Source organism: Oncorhynchus masou, chromosome 5 (assembly GCF_036934945.1).
Source record: "Oncorhynchus masou masou isolate Uvic2021 chromosome 5, UVic_Omas_1.1, whole genome shotgun sequence".
NCBI classification, from domain to species: Eukaryota; Metazoa; Chordata; class Actinopteri; order Salmoniformes; family Salmonidae; genus Oncorhynchus; species Oncorhynchus masou.
In genome coordinates this window covers 7,711,590-7,733,066 of record NC_088216.1, presented here as the reverse complement: position 1 = coordinate 7,733,066, position 21,477 = coordinate 7,711,590, and the positions used below count along the sequence as shown (strand labels likewise).

General features: G+C 42.5%; 1 protein-coding gene across 1 annotated transcript; it reads right to left on the bottom strand.

Annotated features, from left to right (window-relative positions):
• Window positions 1-459: 459 nt before the first annotated feature.
• LOC135525799 (B-cell receptor CD22-like) lies at window positions 460-11,515 on the bottom strand. The gene is made up of 13 exons (XM_064953672.1): window positions 10,729-11,515; window positions 9,524-9,601; window positions 8,941-9,285; window positions 8,559-8,777; window positions 8,048-8,407; window positions 7,696-7,914; window positions 5,125-5,451; window positions 4,544-4,798; window positions 3,661-3,924; window positions 3,362-3,458; window positions 3,215-3,269; window positions 2,865-3,100; window positions 460-2,297 (listed from the first exon to the last, which is right to left on the bottom strand). The coding sequence occupies exons 1-13, from the start codon at window positions 10,874-10,876 to the stop codon at window positions 2,216-2,218; spliced, it is 2,685 nt and encodes an 894-aa protein (XP_064809744.1). The 5' UTR covers window positions 10,877-11,515; the 3' UTR covers window positions 460-2,215.
• Window positions 11,516-21,477: the final 9,962 nt, after the last annotated feature.

Genomic DNA, 21,477 nt, shown 5'->3' with positions numbered 1-21,477 from the left:
ATACTTTTTTTACTTTTCTATTGATGTTGGTAGCCAGTTTATAATAGCAATAAGGCATCTCAGGGGTTTGTGGTTTATGGCCAATATACCACTGCTAACGGCTGCATCCAGGAACTCTGCGTTGTGTCGTGCTTAAGAACAGTCCTTAGCCGTGGTACAGTATATAGGCCAATATACCACTGCTAACGGCTGTATCCAGGAACTCTGCGTTGTGTCGTGCTTAAGAACAGTCCTTAGCCGTGGTACAGTATATAGGCCAATATACCACAGCTAACGGCTGTATCCAGGAACTCTGCGTTGTGTCGTGCTTAAGAACAGTCCTTAGCCGTGGTACAGTATATAGGCCAATATACCACAGCTAACGGCTGTATCCAGGAACTCTGCGTTGTGTCGTGCTTAAGAACAGTCCTTAGCCGTGGTACAGTATATAGGCCAATATACCACAGCTAACGGGCTGTATCCAGGAACTCTGCGTTGTGTCGTGCTTAAGAACAGTCCTTAGCCGTGGTACAGTATATAGGCCAATATACCACAGCTAAGGGCTGTATACAGGAACTCTGCGTTGTGTCGTGCTTAAGAACAGTCCTTAGCCGTGGTACAGTATATAGGCCAATATACCACAGCTAACGGCTGTATCCAGGAACTCTGCGTTGTGTCGTGCTTAAGAACAGTCCTTAGCCGTGGTACAGTATATAGGCCAATATACCACAGCTAAGGGCTGTATCCAGGAACTCTGCGTTGTGTCGTGCTTAAGAACAGTCCTTAGCCGTGGTACAGTATATAGGCCAATATACCACAGCTAAGGGCTGTATACAGGAACTCTGCGTTGTGTCGTGCTTAAGAACAGTCCTTAGCCGTGGTACAGTATATAGGCCAATATACCACAGCTAACGGCTGTATCCAGGAACTCTGCGTTGTGTCGTGCTTAAGAACAGTCCTTAGCCGTGGTACAGTATATAGGCCAATATACCACAGCTAAGGGCTGTATACATGGAACTCTGCGTTGTGTCGTGCTTAAGAACAGTCCTTAGCCGTGGTACAGCATATAGGCCAATATACCACACCCCCTCGGACGTTATTGCTTAATTATACCACTTAGTTATTATATACGGGTCCAGATATACAAGGTCTTCTTGGTTCTGGGTTTGTTGTTTTCAGTTCTTGGTTCTGGGTTTGTCAGGTCTTCTTGGTTCTGGGTTTGTTGTGTTCAGGTCTTCTTGGTTCTGGGTTTGTTGTGTTCAGTTATTGGTTCTGGGTTTGTCAGGTCTTCTTGGTTCTGAGTTTGTTGTGTTCAGGTCTTCTTGGTTCTGGGTTTGTCAGGTCTTCTTGGTTCTGGGTTTGTTGTTTTCAGTTCTTGGTTCTGGGTTTGTCAGGTCTTCTTGGTTCTGGGTTTGTTGTTTTCAGTTCTTGGTTCTGGGTTTGTCAGGTCTTCTTGGTTCTGGGTTTGTTGATTTCAGTTCTTGGTTCTGGGTTTGTCAGGTCTTCTTGGTTCTGGGTTTGTTGTTTTCAGTTCTTGGTTCTGGGTTTGTCAGGTCTTCTTGGTTCAGGGTTTGTTGTTTTCAGTTCTTGGTTCTGGGTTTGTCAGGTCTTCTTGGTTCTGGGTTTGTTGTTTTCAGTTCTTGGTTCTGGGTTTGTTGTTTTCAGTTCTTCTTGGTTCTGGGTTTGTTGTGTTCAGGTCTTCTTGGTTCTGGGTTTGTTGTTTTCAGTTCTTGTTTCTGGGTTTGTCAGGTCTTCTTTGTTCTGGGTTTGTTGTTTTCAGTTCTTGGTTCTGGGTTTGTCAGGTCTTCTTGGTTCTGGGTTTGTTGTTTTCAGTTCTTGGTTCTGGGTTTGTCAGGTCTTCTTGGTTCTGGGTTTGTTGTTTTCAGTTCTTGGTTTTGGGTTTGTTGTTTTCACTTCTTGGTTCTGGGTTTGTTGTTTTCAGTTCTTGGTTCTGGGTTTGTCAGGTCTTCTTGGTTCTGGGTTTGTTGTTTTCAGTTCTTCTTGGTTCTGGGTTTGTTGTTTTCAGTTCTTGGTTCTGGGTTTGTTGTGTTCAGGTCTTCTTGGTTCTGGGTTTGTTGTGTTCAGGTCTTCTTGGTTCTGGGTTTGTTGTGTTCAGGTCTTCTTGGTTCTGGGTTTGATGTGTTCAGGTCTTCTTGGTTCTGGGTTTGATGTGTTCAGGTCTTCTTGGTTCTGGGTTTGTTGTGTTCAGGTCTTCTTGGTTCTGGGTTTGTTGTGTTCAGGTCTTCTTGGTTCTGGGTTTGTTGACTGTACTGTAGAGAACAGAGGGATCCTCCTCAGCTGCTTGTTCCACCGTGGACCTGGAGAAAGAAACAGACGTTAAACTGAATGTCCCAAATGGCACCCTACTCCCTTTTTGCATGCACTACTTTCGACCAGTAGTGAACTAAATAGGGAATAGGGTGCCATTTTGGAATGCAAGCAGAACAGTTACTCAAAACCATCATCACATCACATCACTCCTTCATTATAGACATGTCATAGTAACTGTCTTGAGATGTAAATTGTTGAGTTTAGTTTCAGGAAATTCCATTTGGCCTGAAGAAAACTACTGGAACCTTTTAGACATTGAAACTGCAACTTTTCAAAATGTTCACTGTCACACCATAGTATGCCCCTAGAGTTCACCATAGAGTTCAATGAAATGTCATTTGATATGAATATTTCTCCTTCAACCCTCAGATAGTGATGGAGGGAGTTATCAGGGAGCAATGAGGGGTCACTAGGGGTCAACTGTTTGGTTATTTTAATGGCATCATTGTCCTCTCCTCCAATAAGCAGCAGCATATGAATGGCCTTGATGCTGTCTGTGTTCACATGTTCAAAATAGATGACTCTATGTTGTTGTAATGGCAGAATATGCTCACCAGGTGGCAGCACTGGGAAGGTTGAAATTCAAAGCAGCGTACAGGACATCCTCATCCTCTTTCTGGGGTTGAGGCAGCTGGACGGTGGAGTAGAGAGGCACTTCCTGGTTTTTTAAGCGAGAGTGAACATCACTGGCATAGTGAACATCATCCTGGTCGACGGTGGCCGCTGTCTGTGCTGCAGTAGGGGTGAAGGCCATGCCTGAGATGTTGTCATACACTGGACTAGAGTCTCCCTGATGGAGAGAGAGAACAGACAACATAAATAGACCTGGGGACAGACAGCATGAAGTGTGGAAATGTCCCACAAAGCAATAAAGACAATCCTACATCTATTTCAACAGACTCACCTGTCCATTGCCTGCCGTGTGTCTTGTGTCAGAGGTGGTTTTGAAGACCTTCTTCCTGTTTTGTAAATGAATGAGTGAATGAATATATTAACAAAGTAATGAAGATAATAAAGTGAAATAATCTTTAAAATATGCATTTTCACTCACCTGAACCACATGAGTCCAGAGAGACATGAAGCCAGTATGACACCCAGAACAACCACTATGATTCCTACAGCTGCAGTTAGAACTGAGGTTTGTTTCTCTAAAATATAATATAGATGATACGAGTACAGGTTATTATGAAGTGAAAACGAATACAGCAAAACAGGACATTAATGTAATACTTGAATATAGAAGCCCATGTATAGTTAAAAACCAATATGTAATAAGGCCAACTAGAAGAAGATTACCATGAAAAACAATTAGTTATTGAACATCATTTTGTATCTAAGATGTAACTTTACCTGCTACAATGATCATCAGAGCTGTAGAGTTATTAGATCCTCTTCCATTCTGGGCCTCACAGTAATATTCTCCTCTGTCCTCAGAGATGATGTTAGTGATGCTGTAACTCTGTCCTGATGCTTTTGGTGAGGCTACATTCTTCTTGTACCAGGTGTATTTGTCCACAGGTGGGTTGGCATCACTGCTGCAGGTCAGAGTCACTGAACTGCCCTCCACTAGTTCACCAGAGGGACTGACTGACACTGAGGTGTTCCATGGACCATCTGGTGTAAAATAAATTGTATTTATTTATAGCAACATTTGTGTTTAGTTGAAATAATTTATAAATTATAATAAATTATTAATTCAGAGCAAAAGAAAATGTGAAACAGAATCACAATAAATAATGATGACATTGTGGTAATGCACATTCAGGGAAATGGATGAGTCACGATCGTGTGGAGAGACGGACCAAGGCGCAGCATGATTGGAGTTCTACATCTTTATTTTTAGTGAAACTTAAAATAAACCAAGAAACTAACAACGACGACAGTACTGAGGTGCAACATGAACTCACTCAAAAACAACATCCCACAAAGCAGGTGGGATAAAGGGCTTCCTAAATATGATCCCCAATTAGAGGCAACGATGACCAGCTGCCTCTAATTGGGAACCGCACAAACCAGCCACATAGAAAATAAATGACTAGAACTCCCCCCTAGTCACGCTCTGACCTAAACACCATAGAGAACCGAGGGCTCTCTATGGTCAGGGAGTGACAGGATGTTACACACTAAAATATGTATTGATAGATATATTTATGTGTAAAACAATCTATTCTAAATTCAACTATCAACATTGTCAGTATATCAAACTGGACATTAAAATCCCCAATGTACTTACATGTGACAATGAGAGTCTCTTCAGCAGAGGGGAGATCCTCATGTCCTTCTACAGAACAGGAGTATCTGCCTGTATCCTCACTGCTGACTGAGAACAGGATATAGAAAGGAGAGTAGGTGTTGCTGTTTGGTATAGGCTGTCCATTCTTATACCAACTGTAGGCTGTGATGGGGTCCAGTGTACAGTTGGTTCTACATCTCAGTGTGACTCTCTCCCCCTCTGACACAGATGTAGGATCCATCTCCAACACAACATCTGGAGTAAAAGGAACCACATCATTATTCTCCTCCTATATATGTCCTCTTATGTGAAATATCATATTTGTTTTTTCCCCTGTTACATAACACTGCAGTGTCTGCATGACTGCCCTTAAATAAGGTAATTACGGTCATTAATTTGATATATTTAGACAGGACAGTCAACTCTGTAATAATTTCCACTGTTTTCCAGGAAGTCCTGGGTTCCATAGAATCAATAAAACAGATTAAAACACAACATTCTCATTAGCATACATACAAAACAACACTCACATTACAGCTATCTAGATATGTGTCATAGATGTGAGATGAGTGACAGATTACCTGTGACAGTCAGAGAGACAGGTGAGCCAGAAAACTTTCCTCCAGATGTTATGAATCTGAACCTGAACCCTGCAGAGTCATTCAATCTCAGGTCTGTGATTCTCAGGGTACAGTCACTCTTCTTATCCCCAAGGTACTCTATATGACCCTCATACCCTGGCACTGAGCTCAGATCTTCAGCCTCCAGACCAGACCATTTAGTAAACCAGAAAGATTGTTTGATCTCATGATTACTGGGATATGTGTAAGAGCAGGAAATGTCCACTGTTGACCCCTTCAAGGCACAGATCTTCTGATGGGTGTAAGTCACACTCCAACACTTCTGACCTGAAATACAAGACAATATAACACCTTTATAAAATTCTTAATTACAATATCTACTGTATTCACTTATGCTGTTACGTTCCCCAGCAAGAAAACCTCAAATATAACCAAAACAAAAGTGGGAATTAATAAGAGTCACTGACAAAGACAAAAATGAGACCAGTGGGCTCTGAAAGACACTCATGGGGGAGTCCATTGAAAATGTACTATCAACAACAACTGGAACAAAAAGACATGAGCTTCCACAACATTTACCCAAGAAGAGGCAAACAAAATAAAACCCCCCAGTTGTAACACATTCTGACTAACGAGTGACACCAATCAGGGCACCTCACCTCCAAGTATCATTGAAAACAACAAAACAACAATGTTTAAATCATATGCTGTGAAAGTAACCAGGAAGTGACTATCAGCTTTGTAGTTTATAAACTTTTCATGGGTCTTCAGTGCTCAAAAACAGACGTGCAATGGTGTACAAGCACAACAACGTAATGAAATGTATTTTGTAGAAGTAAATTCATCCATTGACTGCATTTTCATGAATTTGATTATACACTGCTCAAAAAAATAAATGGAACACTAAAATAACACATCCTAGATCTGAATGAATGAATTATTCTTATTAAATACTTTTTTCTTTACATAGTTGAATGTGCTGACAACAAAATCACACAAAAATTATCAATGGAAATCAGATTTATCAACCCATGGAGGTCTGGATTTGGAGTCACACTCAACATTAAAGTGGAAAACCACACTACAGGCTGATCCAACTTTGATGTAATGTCCTTAAAACAAGTCAAAATGAGTCTCAGTAGTGTGTGTGGCCTCCACGTGCCTGTATGACCTGGGCATGCTTCTGATGAGGTCGCGGATGGTCTCCTGAGGGACCTCCTCCCAGACCTGGACTAAAGCATCCGCCAACTCCTGGACAGTCTGTGGTGCAACGTGGCGTTGGTGGATGGAGCGAGACATGATGTCCCAGATGTGCTCAATTGGATTCAGGTCTGGGGAACGGGCGGGCCAGTCCATAGCATCAATGTCTTCCTCTTGCAGGAACTGCTGACACACTCCAGCCACATGAGGTCTAGCATTGTCTTGCATTAGGAGGAACCCAGGGCCAACCGCACCAGCATATGGATAAACAAGGGGTCTGAGGATCTCATCTCGGTACCTAATGGCAGTCAGGCTTCCTCTGGCGAGCACATGGAGGGCTGTGCGGCCCCCCAAAGAAATGCCACCCCACACCATGACTGACCCACCGCCAAACCGGTCATGCTGGAGGATGTTGCAGGAAGCAGAACGTTCTCCACGGTGTCTCCAGACTCTGTCACGTCTGTCACGTGCTCAGTGTGAACCTGCTTTCATCTGTGAAGAGCACAGGGCACCGGTGGTGAATTTGCCAATCTTGGTGTTATCTGGCAAATGCCAAACGTCCTGCACAGTGATGGGCTGGAAGCACAACCCCCACCTGTGGACGTCGGGCCCTTACCACCCTCACAGAGTCTGTTTCTGACCTTTTGAGCAGACACATGCACATTTGTGGCCTGCTGGAGGTCATTTTGCAGGGCTCTGGCAGTGCTCCTCCTGCTCCTCCTTGCACAAAGGCGGAGGTAGCGGTCCTGCTGCTGGGTTGTTGCCCTCCTACGGCCTCCTCCACGTCTCCTGATGTACTGGCCTGTCTCCTGGTAGTGCCTACATGCTCTGGACACTAGGCTGACAGACACAGCAAACCTTCTTGCCACAGCTTGCATTGATGTGCCATCCTGGATGAGTTGAAATACCTGAGCCACTTGTGTGGGTTGTAGACTCAGTCTCATGCTACCACTAGAGTGAAAGCACCGCCAGCATTCAAAAGTGACCAAAAAATCAGCCAGGGAGCATAGGAACTGAGAAGTGGTCTGTGGTCACCACCTGCAAAACCACTCCTTTATTGGGGGTGTCTTGCTAATTGCCTATAATTTCCACCTGTTCTCTATTCCATTTGCACAACAGCATGTGAAATTTATTGTGTTGCTTCCTAAGTGGACAGTTTGATTTCACAGAAGTGTGATTGACTTGGAGTTACATTGTGTTGTTTAAGTGTTCCCTTAATTTTTTTGAGCAGTGTATATCTTGAAGCCCATTCAACACTGCGTGGCAAAGCATACAGAACTAAAGCAGAAGTGGACATCACATTCACAGCAAATTCAATAATGATCGTCTGACGACCTGAAACAAATGTTGTATGTAAAAGTCCACACTTACACACTGCAGGAGAGAGGAGATCCTCATGGCCTTTTACAGCACAGGAGTAACTGTCTGCATCACTAAAGGAGTCTGAGTCCAGGCTGGAAGTGTCCTCCTTTACTTTGTGTCCGTTCTTGTACCAGATGTAGGTGGGGTTGTCAGTCAGAGTACAGGTGGTGATACAGGTCAGTGTCCTCTTCCCTGCCTCTGTGGCAGGAGTCACCTTCACCTGCAGGTCTGAATACAGAGTCAATGACAATAACATCATTAAACCAATAGTGTATTATGGATAAAACATGTATAATGAAACATCTAATAGAAATGTATGTATTAACATGATCCTGTATGTATAAACATGATCCAGTGTTACCTGTGACAGTCAGAGTTGTTCCAGGGAAGCTGTGTCCCCATCTTGATGTCTGTGTGTTGAATATGAACTTGTACTCAGCAGAGTCCTCCTCTCTCAGATCTGTGATTCTCAGGGTGGAGCGACCTCTCTCCTTCTCTCCAACATACTCCACACGACCTGCATACCCTGGGTCTGTGGTTAGGTCCTCAGGGATCAACTCATCCCTCCAGCTGTCACTCTGTTTGGGACTAAACCAGAGTGTTGATTTGACTGTATCATAACCACTGAAATAACTACAGGATATGTACACTGTTGACCCCTTCAAGGCACAGATTGTCCTCTTGGTGTAAGTCACTCTGTTGCAGTCCTGACCCTGGACACCTGCAATATAATGGAATCACATAAGTACATTATACAGTATTTTCAGATATTTTCATAAAAGCCCCATCAAATTATACAGTGAGACCAAAAGGACGTAGTACAAACATTCTGTATACTTGCTGTATTAGATTCATATTAGATTCACACTCACACACTGCAGGAGAGAGGAGATCCTCATGGCCTTTTACAGCACAGGAATAACTGTCTCCATAGTTACTGGAGACTGGGTCTTTGTACTGGGGGGAGGTGCTCTCATCTAGATGTTGTCCGTTCTTGTACCAGATGTAGGTGGGTTTGTCAGTCAGAGTACAGGTGGTGATACAGGTCAGTGTCTTATCCTGATGTCCACCAGTCACCTTCACCTGAAGACCTGGAGAAAAAACAATATCACTGTAAATCCCTTTATCACTGACTTATCACTCTAATACAAAGATGGAGGAAATCCTATGTTATACAGACATAAACACAAACCAAGACATTTTTCCTGAACTAAATGGAATTCAACAGTTTAATTATATTGAATGTTACTGTACCTGTGACAGACAGAGTGACTCCAGGACTTCCAGAATATTTCCCTCCTTCCTGATCTGTTAATAATCTGAACTTGTACTCAGCTGAGTCTCTCTCTCTCAGGTCTGTGATTCTCAGGGTACAGTCTTTCTTCTTATCTCCATGATACTCCAGACGACCTGAATACTCTGGGTCCTGACCTAGATCTTTAGGTTGTACACCAGTCCCCCATTTAGTGAACCAGAAGGTTGTTGTGACTTTACCTCTGGGATATGTATAAGAACAGAACAGCTTCACTGTTGACCCCTTCAAGGTACAGATACTCTGAGTGGTGTATGTCACACTCCAGCCATCCTGACCCAGTACCACTGAAACACAGTTAGATATCACAATGGTATCAGAATTAGAACAAGGTATTCTGGCTCACACTTTGTTTAGGGTTTGTCCACACTTTGTTGCCATATTGGAAACCACAGATAATCATCACTCAGTGAGGTGTGAAACATAACTATTTAAAGTGAAGTGGAGATGCCTAACAGAACACAAGCCAATGTAATACAAATGTCTGTAGATTGACCAACATATAAGTTATGAATGAGACCATACCTGTCACAGACCAGAGAAAGACCACCAACACACTTCCTGCTGTTCTCAAGGCCATTGTTGCATCTCCCACCCTGCAGTCTTAGAAACATAAACAACAACTCACTCTATAGCTGGTGAATAACTCCACCTGATACATTGAAGTAGAAACTGTAAATGGGGTACAGGGCCTCATTACTGAAAATGAACCAGGCTCATATTGTGTTGTGTTGTATTGTGCTAAATGGTTGTCTATGTGAATAATGTCTGTCTGTAAGTCTATTGCACTATTTATGTATGTAATGTGTGTGATGTGTTGCATGTCTGTCTACGTCTGTCTACTTAAACTGACATGATGCAACAAATAAATTCCTAATATATACAGTAGTCATCATCATCATTGTAAACAACAACAACAACAACAATCACCTATTGAACAGGTCTGTATTACTGTAAACACATATTTCTACATTGATTGTTCTGAAGCTGTTTTATTCTCAGAACCCCAAATATAGGAGGATAAATGTTCAATCCTCTACAGGTCCGTCAAGCTGTACAGCACACAGAACAGATCTAAAGACTGACCACCAGGTTCAATGACAGCACCTATCCTCAAGCTGTGAGGCTAAACAGTCAGTGACTAAAGACTGACCACCAGGTTCAATGACAGCACCTATCCTCAAGCTGTGAGGCTAAACAGCCAGTGACTAAAGACTGACCACCAGGTTCAATGACAGCACCTATCTTCAAGCTGTTCTAAACAGCCAGTGACTAAAGACTGACCACCAGGTTCAATCAGCACCAAGCTTCAAGCTGTGAGGCTAAACAGCCAGTGACTAAAGACTGACCACCAGGTTCAATGACAGCACCTATCTTCAAGCTGTGAGGCTAAACAGCCAGTGACTAAAGACTGACCACCAGGTTCAATGACAGCACCTATCCCAAGCTGTGAGGCTAAACAGCCAGTGACTAAAGACTGACCACCAGGTTCAATGACAGCACCTATCTTCAAGCTGTGAGGCTAAACAGCCAGTGACTTTCACTCTACTCTCAAGCCCTCACTCTCTTTCTCTCTGTCTCAAACACACACACACACACACACACACACACACACACACACACACACACACACACACACACAACACAATACATTACCCTCAAGTATTTGACTTATGAATAAAAACAAATAACCCAAAAACATATTTCAAGATATTGTCAAGTGTACTTACAGAGTGAAGTGAAGAGGAGAGGTCTTGTACAGTGAGTCAACTGTCTGGTAGTGAGTGAAAACCTGAAGTGTTGAAACATTATAAAAGCAGTCAGAACACAAGTAGTGGATGCAGAACTGTCCTTCCTGTTTATTAAAGACATTAACATCCACGACAACCAGACCAACACGCCAGAAAAGGGCTGTTACTGTAATAGAACAGAAATTGTGTAAAAGACAAGTCTGGGCATATATTTATTTTATTAAACAAATGTGTCAATTTTCACTGTGGTCTTTTATACTACATACAGAACCATGTAAACAATGTGTTGACTAAGCTATTTATAACGTTAACATTTTAATGACCTACCTTGCCCTTCTGAGTTCTGTATGTACAGGTCAAAGTTCCATGATGTTATTCAATTAGAACCCATTCCATTTAAACACCCATGACCATCACTCCTCATCGGCTGCATCAAAGTGGTACTGAAGGTTCAGTGATCTAGACTAGAGCACCAATGGGTGGTCCTGGGAACCAAACCCATAACGTTGCAGGTGCCATGTTCTACCAACTGAGCTACAGAGGAACATGTTCTGTAAAGTCTAATGTGTATATACAGATTTCTGATATGACTCGGGAGGTCTGTCAGAGGACAGACAGGAAAGGAGAACAGGGAAGTGATACTGAGTGTGTGCATTTAAACCAACAAAACCACAACCCACAGTCACTGTCTCATGTTTATACTACTCCTAAACACAACCCACCATCACTGTGTCTCATGTTAATACTACTCCTAAACACAACCCACCATCACTGTGTCTCATGTTAATACTACTCCTAAACACAACCCACCATCACTGTGTCTCATGTTAATACTACTCCTAAACACAACCCACCATCACTCATGTTAATACTACTCCTAAACACAACCCACCATCACTGTCTCATGTTAATACTACTCCTAAAGCTCTTACGAAGCATCCACCTAATCACTGTTACTTTCAGTCTTACTTTAGGTCATTTTCAAACAAGTCTCCACAACAATCTATTGCTTTCAGAGTCCTTAAAATACCATGCTAAAGTATTATATGCGTAACCACATGTACAATACTGTATCAGATTACTACGCAGAAATACATCTACAGAGTATACTGTAAATAACAGAAAAACAAAACATACATTACAATAGCATCGCCATGCGCACAACAGGATACAGAAGTTCATGGAAACAAACAAATGATAAAATAAACATATTTTAAGATATCATCAAGCATACTTACAGAGTGAAGGGGAGATGTGTTGCAAGTTAACTTACTGGAAGTCTATATAAATAGACACTGAGTGTGAGGTTTGAAGTCCGGTTGACACAACATTGAAGCAGTCAGGGACAATAGAGTTGAATAGAGGGCGTACTTGCTTCAAAGCCCATTTTAGCATGACTAAAGCCATTGAATACACCATTTCAGTTGGTATACCGACTGTTATTAAACTTATGGAAGTTGAAGATATTAACTACTTTAATATGGAAATAGCCCTCAATGGTGCTGCTCATTCTGCTCCAGAAGACATGACAAAGATGTCAAGATGTACCTTCTATCCAACTCTATGTCAGGGACCAAGAAGCTTATGCAGAGAAGGCTTCCTTCAGCAGTCACTCAGACAGTGTTCGAGAACATCCAAACTGATGTATCATGGGTAAATTGTGACTGACTGAATGATCTATAAATAATATTGAGTAGTTATTCATCATGCAAGGTGAATAGAGTGTAAGGACTAGCTTTGGTTTGGGGTCATAGCTCTTTAGTCCAGGTTCTGTGGTGGTTCTCTTCAGTCCATGTGTTGTGATGGTTCTCTTCCCTCCAGGTTCTGTGATGGTTCTCTTCCCTCCAGGTTCTGTGGTGGTTCTCTTCAGTCCATGTGTTGTGATGGTTCTCTTCAGTGCAGGTTCTGTGATGGTTCTCTTTAGTCCAGGTTCTGTGGTGGTTCTCTTCAGTGCAGGTTCTGTGGTGGTTCTCTTTAGTCCAGGTTCTGTGGTGGTTCTCTCCAGTGCAGGTTCTGTGGTGGTTCTCTTTAGTCCAGGTTCTGTGGTGGTTCTCTTTAGTCCAGGTTCTGTGGTGGTTCTCTTCAGTGCAGGTTCTGTGGTGGTTCTCTTTAGTCCAGGTTATGTGGTGGTTCTCTTTAGTCCATGTGTTGTGATGGTTCTCTTCAGTGCAGGTTCTGTGATGGTTCTCTTCAGTGCCGGTTCTGTGATGGTTCTCTTCAGTCCAGGTTCTGTGGTGGTTCTCTTTAGTCCAGGATCTGTGGTGGTTTTCTTCAGTGCAGGTTCTGTGGTGGTTCTATTCTCTCCAGGTTCTGTGGTGGTTCTCTTCCCTCCAGGTTCAGTGGTGGTTCTCTTCCCTCCAGGTTCTGTGGTGGTTCTCTTCCCTCCAGGTTCTGTGGTGGTTCTCTTCAGTGCAGGTTCTGTGGTTTCAATTTTGGTCCACCAGCCATGGACTGGGACAATCTTCCCTGATGACGACAGGTCTTCCCTCCAGGTTCTGTGGTGGTTCTCTTCCCTCCAGGTTCAGTGGTGGTTCTCTTCCCTCCAGGTTCTGTGGTGGTTCTATCAGTCCAGGTTCTGTGGTGGTTCTCTTCCCTGGATGGTCTGATATACGGAGTGCTGAGCGTCTATCTGAAGAGATGTGAACGTGTCACTGTGGGGGATTTTCACACTCAGAGAGACAGCGACAAAGGAAACACAGTATGAACACTTTACACACTGCTCTATAGCATTCTCTCTTACTTCTACTTTCTGTGTTCATCTCTCTGTGTCACCCACTCACACACACAAACACAAATATTATATACAAAATAAACACATATATGAATATGTTATAACATACCTACTGCCAGAGTGTCTGGTCCTCATTTTCAGTGGTGTGTGTGTCCTAGTTAGGGTCAGGATGGACACTCTGGAGAGAGAGCTGTGTCAAGGTACAGGGGAAATAGTAGAAAGAGACTATTGTGACACAGTAAAAAATAAAAGCAGTAACTTATCAACAGGACATGTGTTGATAGAATGACCATCTGTAGAGCATCTATCCAGACTATCCAAATAAAGTGACTAAAAAACTATCACTGTAAATCCCTTTATCACTTAGTATTCACTCTAATGCACAGATGGAAGAAATCCTATGTTATACAGACAAACACAAACCAAGACATTTAACTGAACTAAACGGAATTCAACAGTTTAGCTTAATTGAATGTAACTGTGACAGACAGAATTACTCCAGGATGACCACTATATTTCCTTAGGGTCTGATCTGTTATAAAGCTGAACTTGCACATAGCTGAGTCACACTCTCTCAGATCTCTGATTGTCAGGGTGTGGCCATTCTTCTTGTTGCTACAGTACGTCACATGACCTGTGTAGTCTGGTTCATCACTCAGAGTCACATGATTCCCCTCAGCATCATTTCTAGTGAACCAGAAGGTTGTTGTGATTGTATAGCCACTGGGATATGTGTAAGAGCAGGTCAGCTCTACTGTTGACCCCTTCAAGGTACAGATACTCTGAGTGCTGTACTTCACACTCCAGCCATCCTGACCCAGTAACACTGAAACACAATCACACATGATAGTGATTATACATTACAGACCCATTTCCTCACACAATCAGTGTTTGTCCACACTTTGTTGCCGTACTTTACTTGCTGAGTGTGAATGGAAACCACAGAAAGGACCTAAGTGTTACTCAGTGAGGTGTGAAAGACAACTATTCCAGAAAAGAAGAAGCCCCTAACAGACAATGTCACTGAACACACAGAATAACATTACTAAAACATTATGAATGAGACCATACCTGCTACAGACCAGAGAAAGACCCCCAACACACTTCCTGCTGTTCTCAAGGCCATTGTTGCATCTCCCACCCTGCAGTCTTAGAAACATAAACAACAACTCACTCTATAGCTGGTGAATAACTCCACCTGATACATTGAAGTAGAAACTGTAAATGGGGTACAGGGCCTCATTACTGAAAATGAACCAGGCTCATATTGTGTTGTGTTGTATTGTGCCAAATGGTTGTCTATGTGAATAATGTCTGTCTGTAAGTCTATTCCACAATGTATGTAATGTGTGTGATGTGTTGCATGTCTGTCTACATCTGTCTATGTAAGATGACATGTTGTGTGATGCAAAAACAATTTCCTAATGTATATAAATAGCCATCAACAACAACAATCACTTTTTAAACAGGTCTGTAGTACTGTAAACACATTTCTATATTGATTGTGAAGCTGTTTTTTTCTCAGAACCCCAAATATAGGAGGATAAATGTTCAATCCTCTACGGTCCGTCAAGCTGTACAGCAGCCTAAAGACTGACCACCAGGTTCAATGACAGTACCTATCCTCAAGCTGTGAGGCTAAACAGCCAGTGACTAAAGACTGACCACCAGGGACACAACTCCCACAGAAGGAGGCCCCCCTGCCTGTTCGGGCGGCGCTCAGCGGTCGTCGTTGCCGGTCTACTAGCCGCCACCGATCCCCTTTTTTGTTCGCTTGGTCTTCTTGGTTGCACCTGTCTCTTATTTTGTTTCTTGATTTATGTCTATTTAAGCCTGTTAGGCCCGACTATGTTTGTGTGGGATCCTCTGTTAGTTTGTGCATTTGTACTTTATTTTCTCCGGACTGTTTGGGTCCTGTGTTTGGGTCCTGTGTTTGGGTCCTGTGTTTGGGTCCTGTGTTTGGGTCGGTCAGTTCCTAGTGTTTTGACCATTTGTACCAGAATAAAATCCGATTGTCCGAAGCCTCTGCTCTCTGACTCCAAAACCCTCCTAGATGACGTGACAACCAGGTCCAATGATAGTACCTATCCCCAAGCTGTGAGGATAAACAGCAATGACAAACGCACACACACATACACACAGCACTATATGACTTATGACTAAAAACAAATAACCAAAAACTATATTTTGAGATATTGTCAAGAGTAGTTACAGAGTGAAGTGAAGGGGAGAGGTCTTGTACAGTAAGATAGCTTATTGGTAGTGTGTGGTTCCTGCTAGTAGGTGTCAGTTCTGTGGTTGATTCATATGTAAAGTAGTCAGGATACATGTATCTGATACAGAACTGTCCTCTCCTTCCTCTTTGAGACATTAACATACATGAAGACCAGAACAGCATGTCAGAAAAGGGAGGTTACTGTATTAGAGTGGGCCCTACATTTCTATAATGGACAAAATGTCCCGCATTTCAACTTTTATAAAAATACAAAACCATGTAAACAATATGTTGACTATTCTATATAGAATGTTGATAAATATTAGAATGTGTTGCCTTGTCCCTTTGAGTTCTTCTTGGAACAGGTCAAAGTTCCTTTTACATTTGGTCAGTTCCATGATGTCATTCATTCTATTCTACAAACACATTATATTTACTCTACTCATCAGCTGTATCAATGTGGTACTGAAGGTTCCAGTGTTCTAGACTAGAGCTCCTCCTACTGGCATCTCAACATTACTGCGCCATCCTAATAATAATGACCTCAATACTGTTGGGCAAATATCAACTTCACAAACTGGAAAATAATCAGACTATCCATATATAGTCGAATGGCCCAGTACTACGCCTGAACACAACCCTCACTGTGTCTCATGTTAATACTACTCCTAAACACAACCACCATCACTGTGTCTCATGTTAATACTACTCCTAAACACAACCCACCATCACTGTGTCTCATGTTAATACTACTCCTAAACACAACCCACCATCACTGTGTCTCATGTTAATACTACTCCTAAACACAACCCACCATCACTGTGTCTCATGTTAATACTACTCCTAAACACAACCCACCATCACTGTGTCTCATGTTAATACTACTCCTAAACACAACCCACCATCACTGTGTCTCATGTTAATACTACTCCTAAACACAACCCACCATCACTGTGTCTCATGTTAATACTACTCCTAAACACAACCCACCATCACTGTGTCTCATGTTAATACTACTCCTAAACACAACCCACCATCACTGTCTCATGTTAATACTACTCCTAAACACAACCCACCATCACTGTGTCTCATGTTAATACTACTCCTAAACACAACCCACCATCACTGTGTCTCATGTTAATACTACTCCTAAACACAACCCACCATCACTGTGTCTCATGTTAATACTACTCCTAAACACAACCCACCATCACTGTGTCTCATGTTAATACTACTCCTAAACACAACCCACCATCACTGTGTCTCATGTTAATACTACTCCTAAACACAACCCTCCATCACTGTGTCTCATGTTAATACTACTCCTAACCACAACCCACCATCACTGTGTCTCATGTTAATACTACTCCTAAACACAACCCACCATCACTGTGTCTCATGTTAATACTACTCCTAACCACAACCCACCATCACTGTGTCTCATGTTAATACTACTCCTAAACACAACCCACCATCACTGTGTCTCATGTTAATACTACTCCTAAACACAACCCACCATCACTGTGTCTCATGTTAATACTACTCCTATACACAACCCTCCATCACTGTGTCTCATGTTAATACTACTCCTAAACACAACCCACCATCACTGTGTCTTAGGTTTATCCTACTCCTAAACACAACCCACCATCACTGTGTCTCATGTTAATACTACTCCTAAACACAACCCACCATCACTGTGTCTCATGTTAATACTACTCCTAAATACAACCCACCATCACTGTGTCTCATGTTAATACTACTCCTAAACACAACCCACCATCACTGTGTCTCATGTTAATACTACTCCTAAACACAACCCACCATCACTGTGTCTCATGTTAATACTACTCCTAACCACAACCCACCATCACTGTGTCTCATGTTAATACTACTCCTAAACACAGCCCAACATCACTGTGTCTCATGTTAATACTACTCCTACACACAACCCACCATCACTGTGTCTCATGTTAATACTACTCCTAAACACAACCCACCATCACTGTGTCTCATGTTAATACTACTCCTAAATACAACCCACCATCACTGTGTCTCATGTTCATACTACTCCTATACACAACCCACCATCAATGTCTCATGTTCACACTACTCCTAAACACAGCCCACCATCACTGTGTCTCATGTTAATACTACTCCTAAACACAACCCACCATCACTGTGTCTCATGTTCATACTACTCCTAAAGCTCTTATGAAGTATCCACTCACTCTTACTTTCACTCTAAACAAAAAAGTCTCCCCAACAATCTATTGCTCTCAGAGGCCTCAAAATAGCATGAACAAGTCTTATATTTGAAACGACGTCATTAAACTCACCGAAGACGCGCTGCCCATGCTGTCACAAAATACAGTGTTTTTCTGCACTTAAAATGCATGTAAAATATTGACCCAAAATTCATGAAACACCATCCAAATATCTTACGCATAGATTCACATGCAAAGCGTAATTCATACTCAAATTTTCTACATTATGTCTGTCGAGGTTAACAGGCAAAAAAACTGTATGTAGGTCTACATTATGTATGTCTAGGCTAACAGACAAACAAACTGTATGTAGGTCTACATTATGTATGTCTAGGCTAACAGACAAACAAACTGTATGTAGGTCTACATTATGTATGTCTAGGCTAACAGGCAAAAAAACTGTATGTAGGTCTACATTATGTATGTCTAGGCTAACAGACAAACAAACTGTATGTAGGTCTACATTATGTATGTCAAGGCTAACAGACAAACAAACTGTATGTAGGTCTACATGACACATGTCTAGGCTAACAGACAAACAAACTGTATGTAGGTCTACATTATGTATGTCTAGGCTAACAGACAAACAAACTGTATGTAGGTCTACATTATGTATGTCTAGGCTAACAGACAAACAAACTGTGTGTAGGTCTACATTATGTATGTCTAGGCTAACAGACAAACAAACTGTATGTAGGTCTACATTATGTATGTCTAGGCTAACAGACAAACAAACTGTATGTAGGTCTACATTACACATGTCTAGGCTAACAGACAAACAAACTGTATGTAGGTCTACATTATGTATGTCTAGGCTAACAGACAAACAAACTGTATGTAGGTCTACATTATGTATGTCTAGGCTAACAGACAAACAAACTGTGTGTAGGTCTACATTATGTATGTCTAGGCTAACAGACAAACAAACTGTATGTAGGTCTACATTATGTATGTCTAGGCTAACAGACAAACAAACTGTATGTAGGTCTACATTATGCATGTCTAGGCTAACAGAGAATCAGACTGTATGTTGGTCTACATTATGTATGTCTAGGTTAACAGAGAAGCAGACTGTATGTAGGTCTACATTATGTATGTCTAGGTTAACAGACAAACAAAACAGCAGTATAAAACATTGTCATGCCCGGCAGAAGCTTAAATTGTCATGCCTGGCAGAAGTTTGATGACTCGAAACAAGTAATAATGAAAAGATAGACATCATCAAGCGTACTTACAGCGTGAGGAGAGAGAGGGGAGGTGAGCTCACTGTCCAAGCAGAGAATGAAACAGAATGGTGTGAGTTCTGTGGTTGACAGCAACTAGATGTACTGAGGGGCTGAAAGGTGCTGCAGAGCTGGCTTCCTGTCTTCATGATGCCTCTTCCTGGCAACCAACACGCCAGTGAAGGGCTTTAAGAACGGTGTGGACATCTTCATGAGGAGAGAGAGGGACTTTACAAGAAATGTCTGTCTGATATGTCATAGGCTACTTGTATTTCTTCATTGGTGGCTCCAATATGGAGAGTGGATAGATGGGTCCCTCCTGAGAGGATTGAGAAACACTAGTTCTGGTGGGGGTGCTGTTCATTCCCCAAACATGTTTAGGATAGGATAAGTAATCCTTCTCACCCCCCCTTAATGATTTAGATGCACTATTGTAAAGTGGCTGTTCCACTGGATGTCAGAAGGTGAATTCACCAATTTGTAAGTCGCTCTGGATAAGAGCGTCTGCTAAATGACTTAAATGTAAATGTAAATGTAATGTTGCTAAAACTGTTTTTGGTTTTTAGAACACCAGTATCCATAGCCTTTCTGAATAATGACATTACATTAATAATGACACTACATATGATTTGATTAAACTGTATTTTATTATGAATTAATACAACTGATTGATGTAATAAACCAGTAGTCATTTGTTCACTCAGCTCCCCCACATGCTGAGAGGATACAGACAGATTGTCTTTTTACATTGATGCTATCAATCAATCATTATGTGCTCCTCATATTGTCACTTTAGTCAACTTGAATTGAATTAGTCCACTGAACATCATGTTCATTTGCAATTGAATTCAAAATCAGCTCAGGCTGAGGAAGCAGGGAAAGGGAATCAGAGGAGCCCTCCTCTTCACTTTGATTGACACTTCACACACTCATACTGTATGTCCAGTGTTCTGTCTGTGCTGTGTGTCAGAGGACTACAAAAGTGGTGCCCCCCCAACACCCCCATTCTGTCCAAGCTTCCTGTTCCCTTTTAAGGTAGGTACACGGTCCCTATTCCTCTACCTCAATCTTCATATTCATTATTCTGGTCTTCCTCTTCCTCCTCTTCTTCTTCCCTCTGTTATATCCGGACGGTGCGAGGTGTTCAGGGTGGTCAGTGGGTCACGGTGGTCAGGGTAGTCTGGGTGGTCAAGGTAGTCTGGTTGGTCTGGGTGGTCACGGTGGTCAGGGTAGTCAGGGTGGTCTGGGTGGTCAGGGTAGTCTGGGTGGTCAGGGTAGTTTGGGTGGTCTGGGCGGTCAGGGTAGTCTGGGTGGTCAGGGTAGTCAGGGTAGTCTGGGTTTTCAGGGTAGTCAGGGTAGTCTGGGTGGTCAGGGTGGTCAGGGTAGTCTGGGTTTTCAGGGTAGTCAGGGTAGTCTGGGTGGTCAGGGTGGTCAGGGTGGTCAGGGTAGTCAGGGTGGTCAGGATAGTCTGGGTGGTCAGGGTAGTCTGGGTGGTCAGGGTGGTCAGGGTGGTCAGGATAGTCTGGGTTTTCAGGGTAGTCAGGGTAGTCTGGGTGGTCAGGGTGGTCAGGGTGGTCAGGGTAGTCTGGGTGGTCAGGGTAATCTGGGTGGTCAGGGTAGTCAGGGTTGTCAGGGTGTTCAGGGTTGCCATGGTTTCCTGTCTCTTCCTCTATGGTCAGGCTTGTGTTTGATGCTCCATTTGTCACCATACAGGCAGCCAGTGGTCCTCCAGAAGAAACACTCATCACCATTGATGGGAGCCATCCTCCTGGTCCTGGGAAAGACAAACAAACAGTATGAAAACACAAGCACCTCCACGCAAGTGCTCCCATCCACACCTTCTGTCAGTTATCTGTAATTTTGTACAATTCATGGCCCATAGATTAGTAGCAATTTAGAATACAACATTATAAATGCTTATATATGTTTATAATATATAGTTGATGTTTTGACAGATAGTCGGATGTCCTTACCCTGTGGCGGCGTACTGGGAGGCTGAGGAGGTGTTGAGGTCTCGGTTGGAGGTTGGTCCTCTGAGGAGAGGACCTAGCGGTCTGGGTACCAAATCACCAGTCTGGTGCTCTCCAGCTCCACCACCTGGACAGTAGGACAAACCGCAGTCACAGTCAAAATACATACAACATCATCCACTGTCAAAATACAAACAACATCATCCACTGTCAAAATACAAACAACATCATCCACTGTCAAAATACAAACAACATCATCCACTGTCAAAATACATAGAACATCATCCACTGTCAAAATACATTCAACATCATCCACTGTCAA

What these genes read in the sequence shown, in the direction of transcription:
- LOC135525799 (XM_064953672.1), bottom strand. Translation starts at nt 10,876, where the DNA reads ATGTTAATGTCTTTAATAAACAGGAAGGACAGTTCTGCATCCACTACT. An exon ending in TCTCCTCTCTCCTGCAGTGT is followed by an intron (nt 8,408 to 8,558) that starts GTGAGTGTGAAT and finishes ATTATATTGCAG; the next exon opens with GTGTCCAGGGTCAGGACTGC. An exon ending in TCTGGACTCATGTGGTTCAG is followed by an intron (nt 3,270 to 3,361) that starts GTGAGTGAAAAT and finishes TTTACAAAACAG; the next exon opens with GAAGAAGGTCTTCAAAACCA.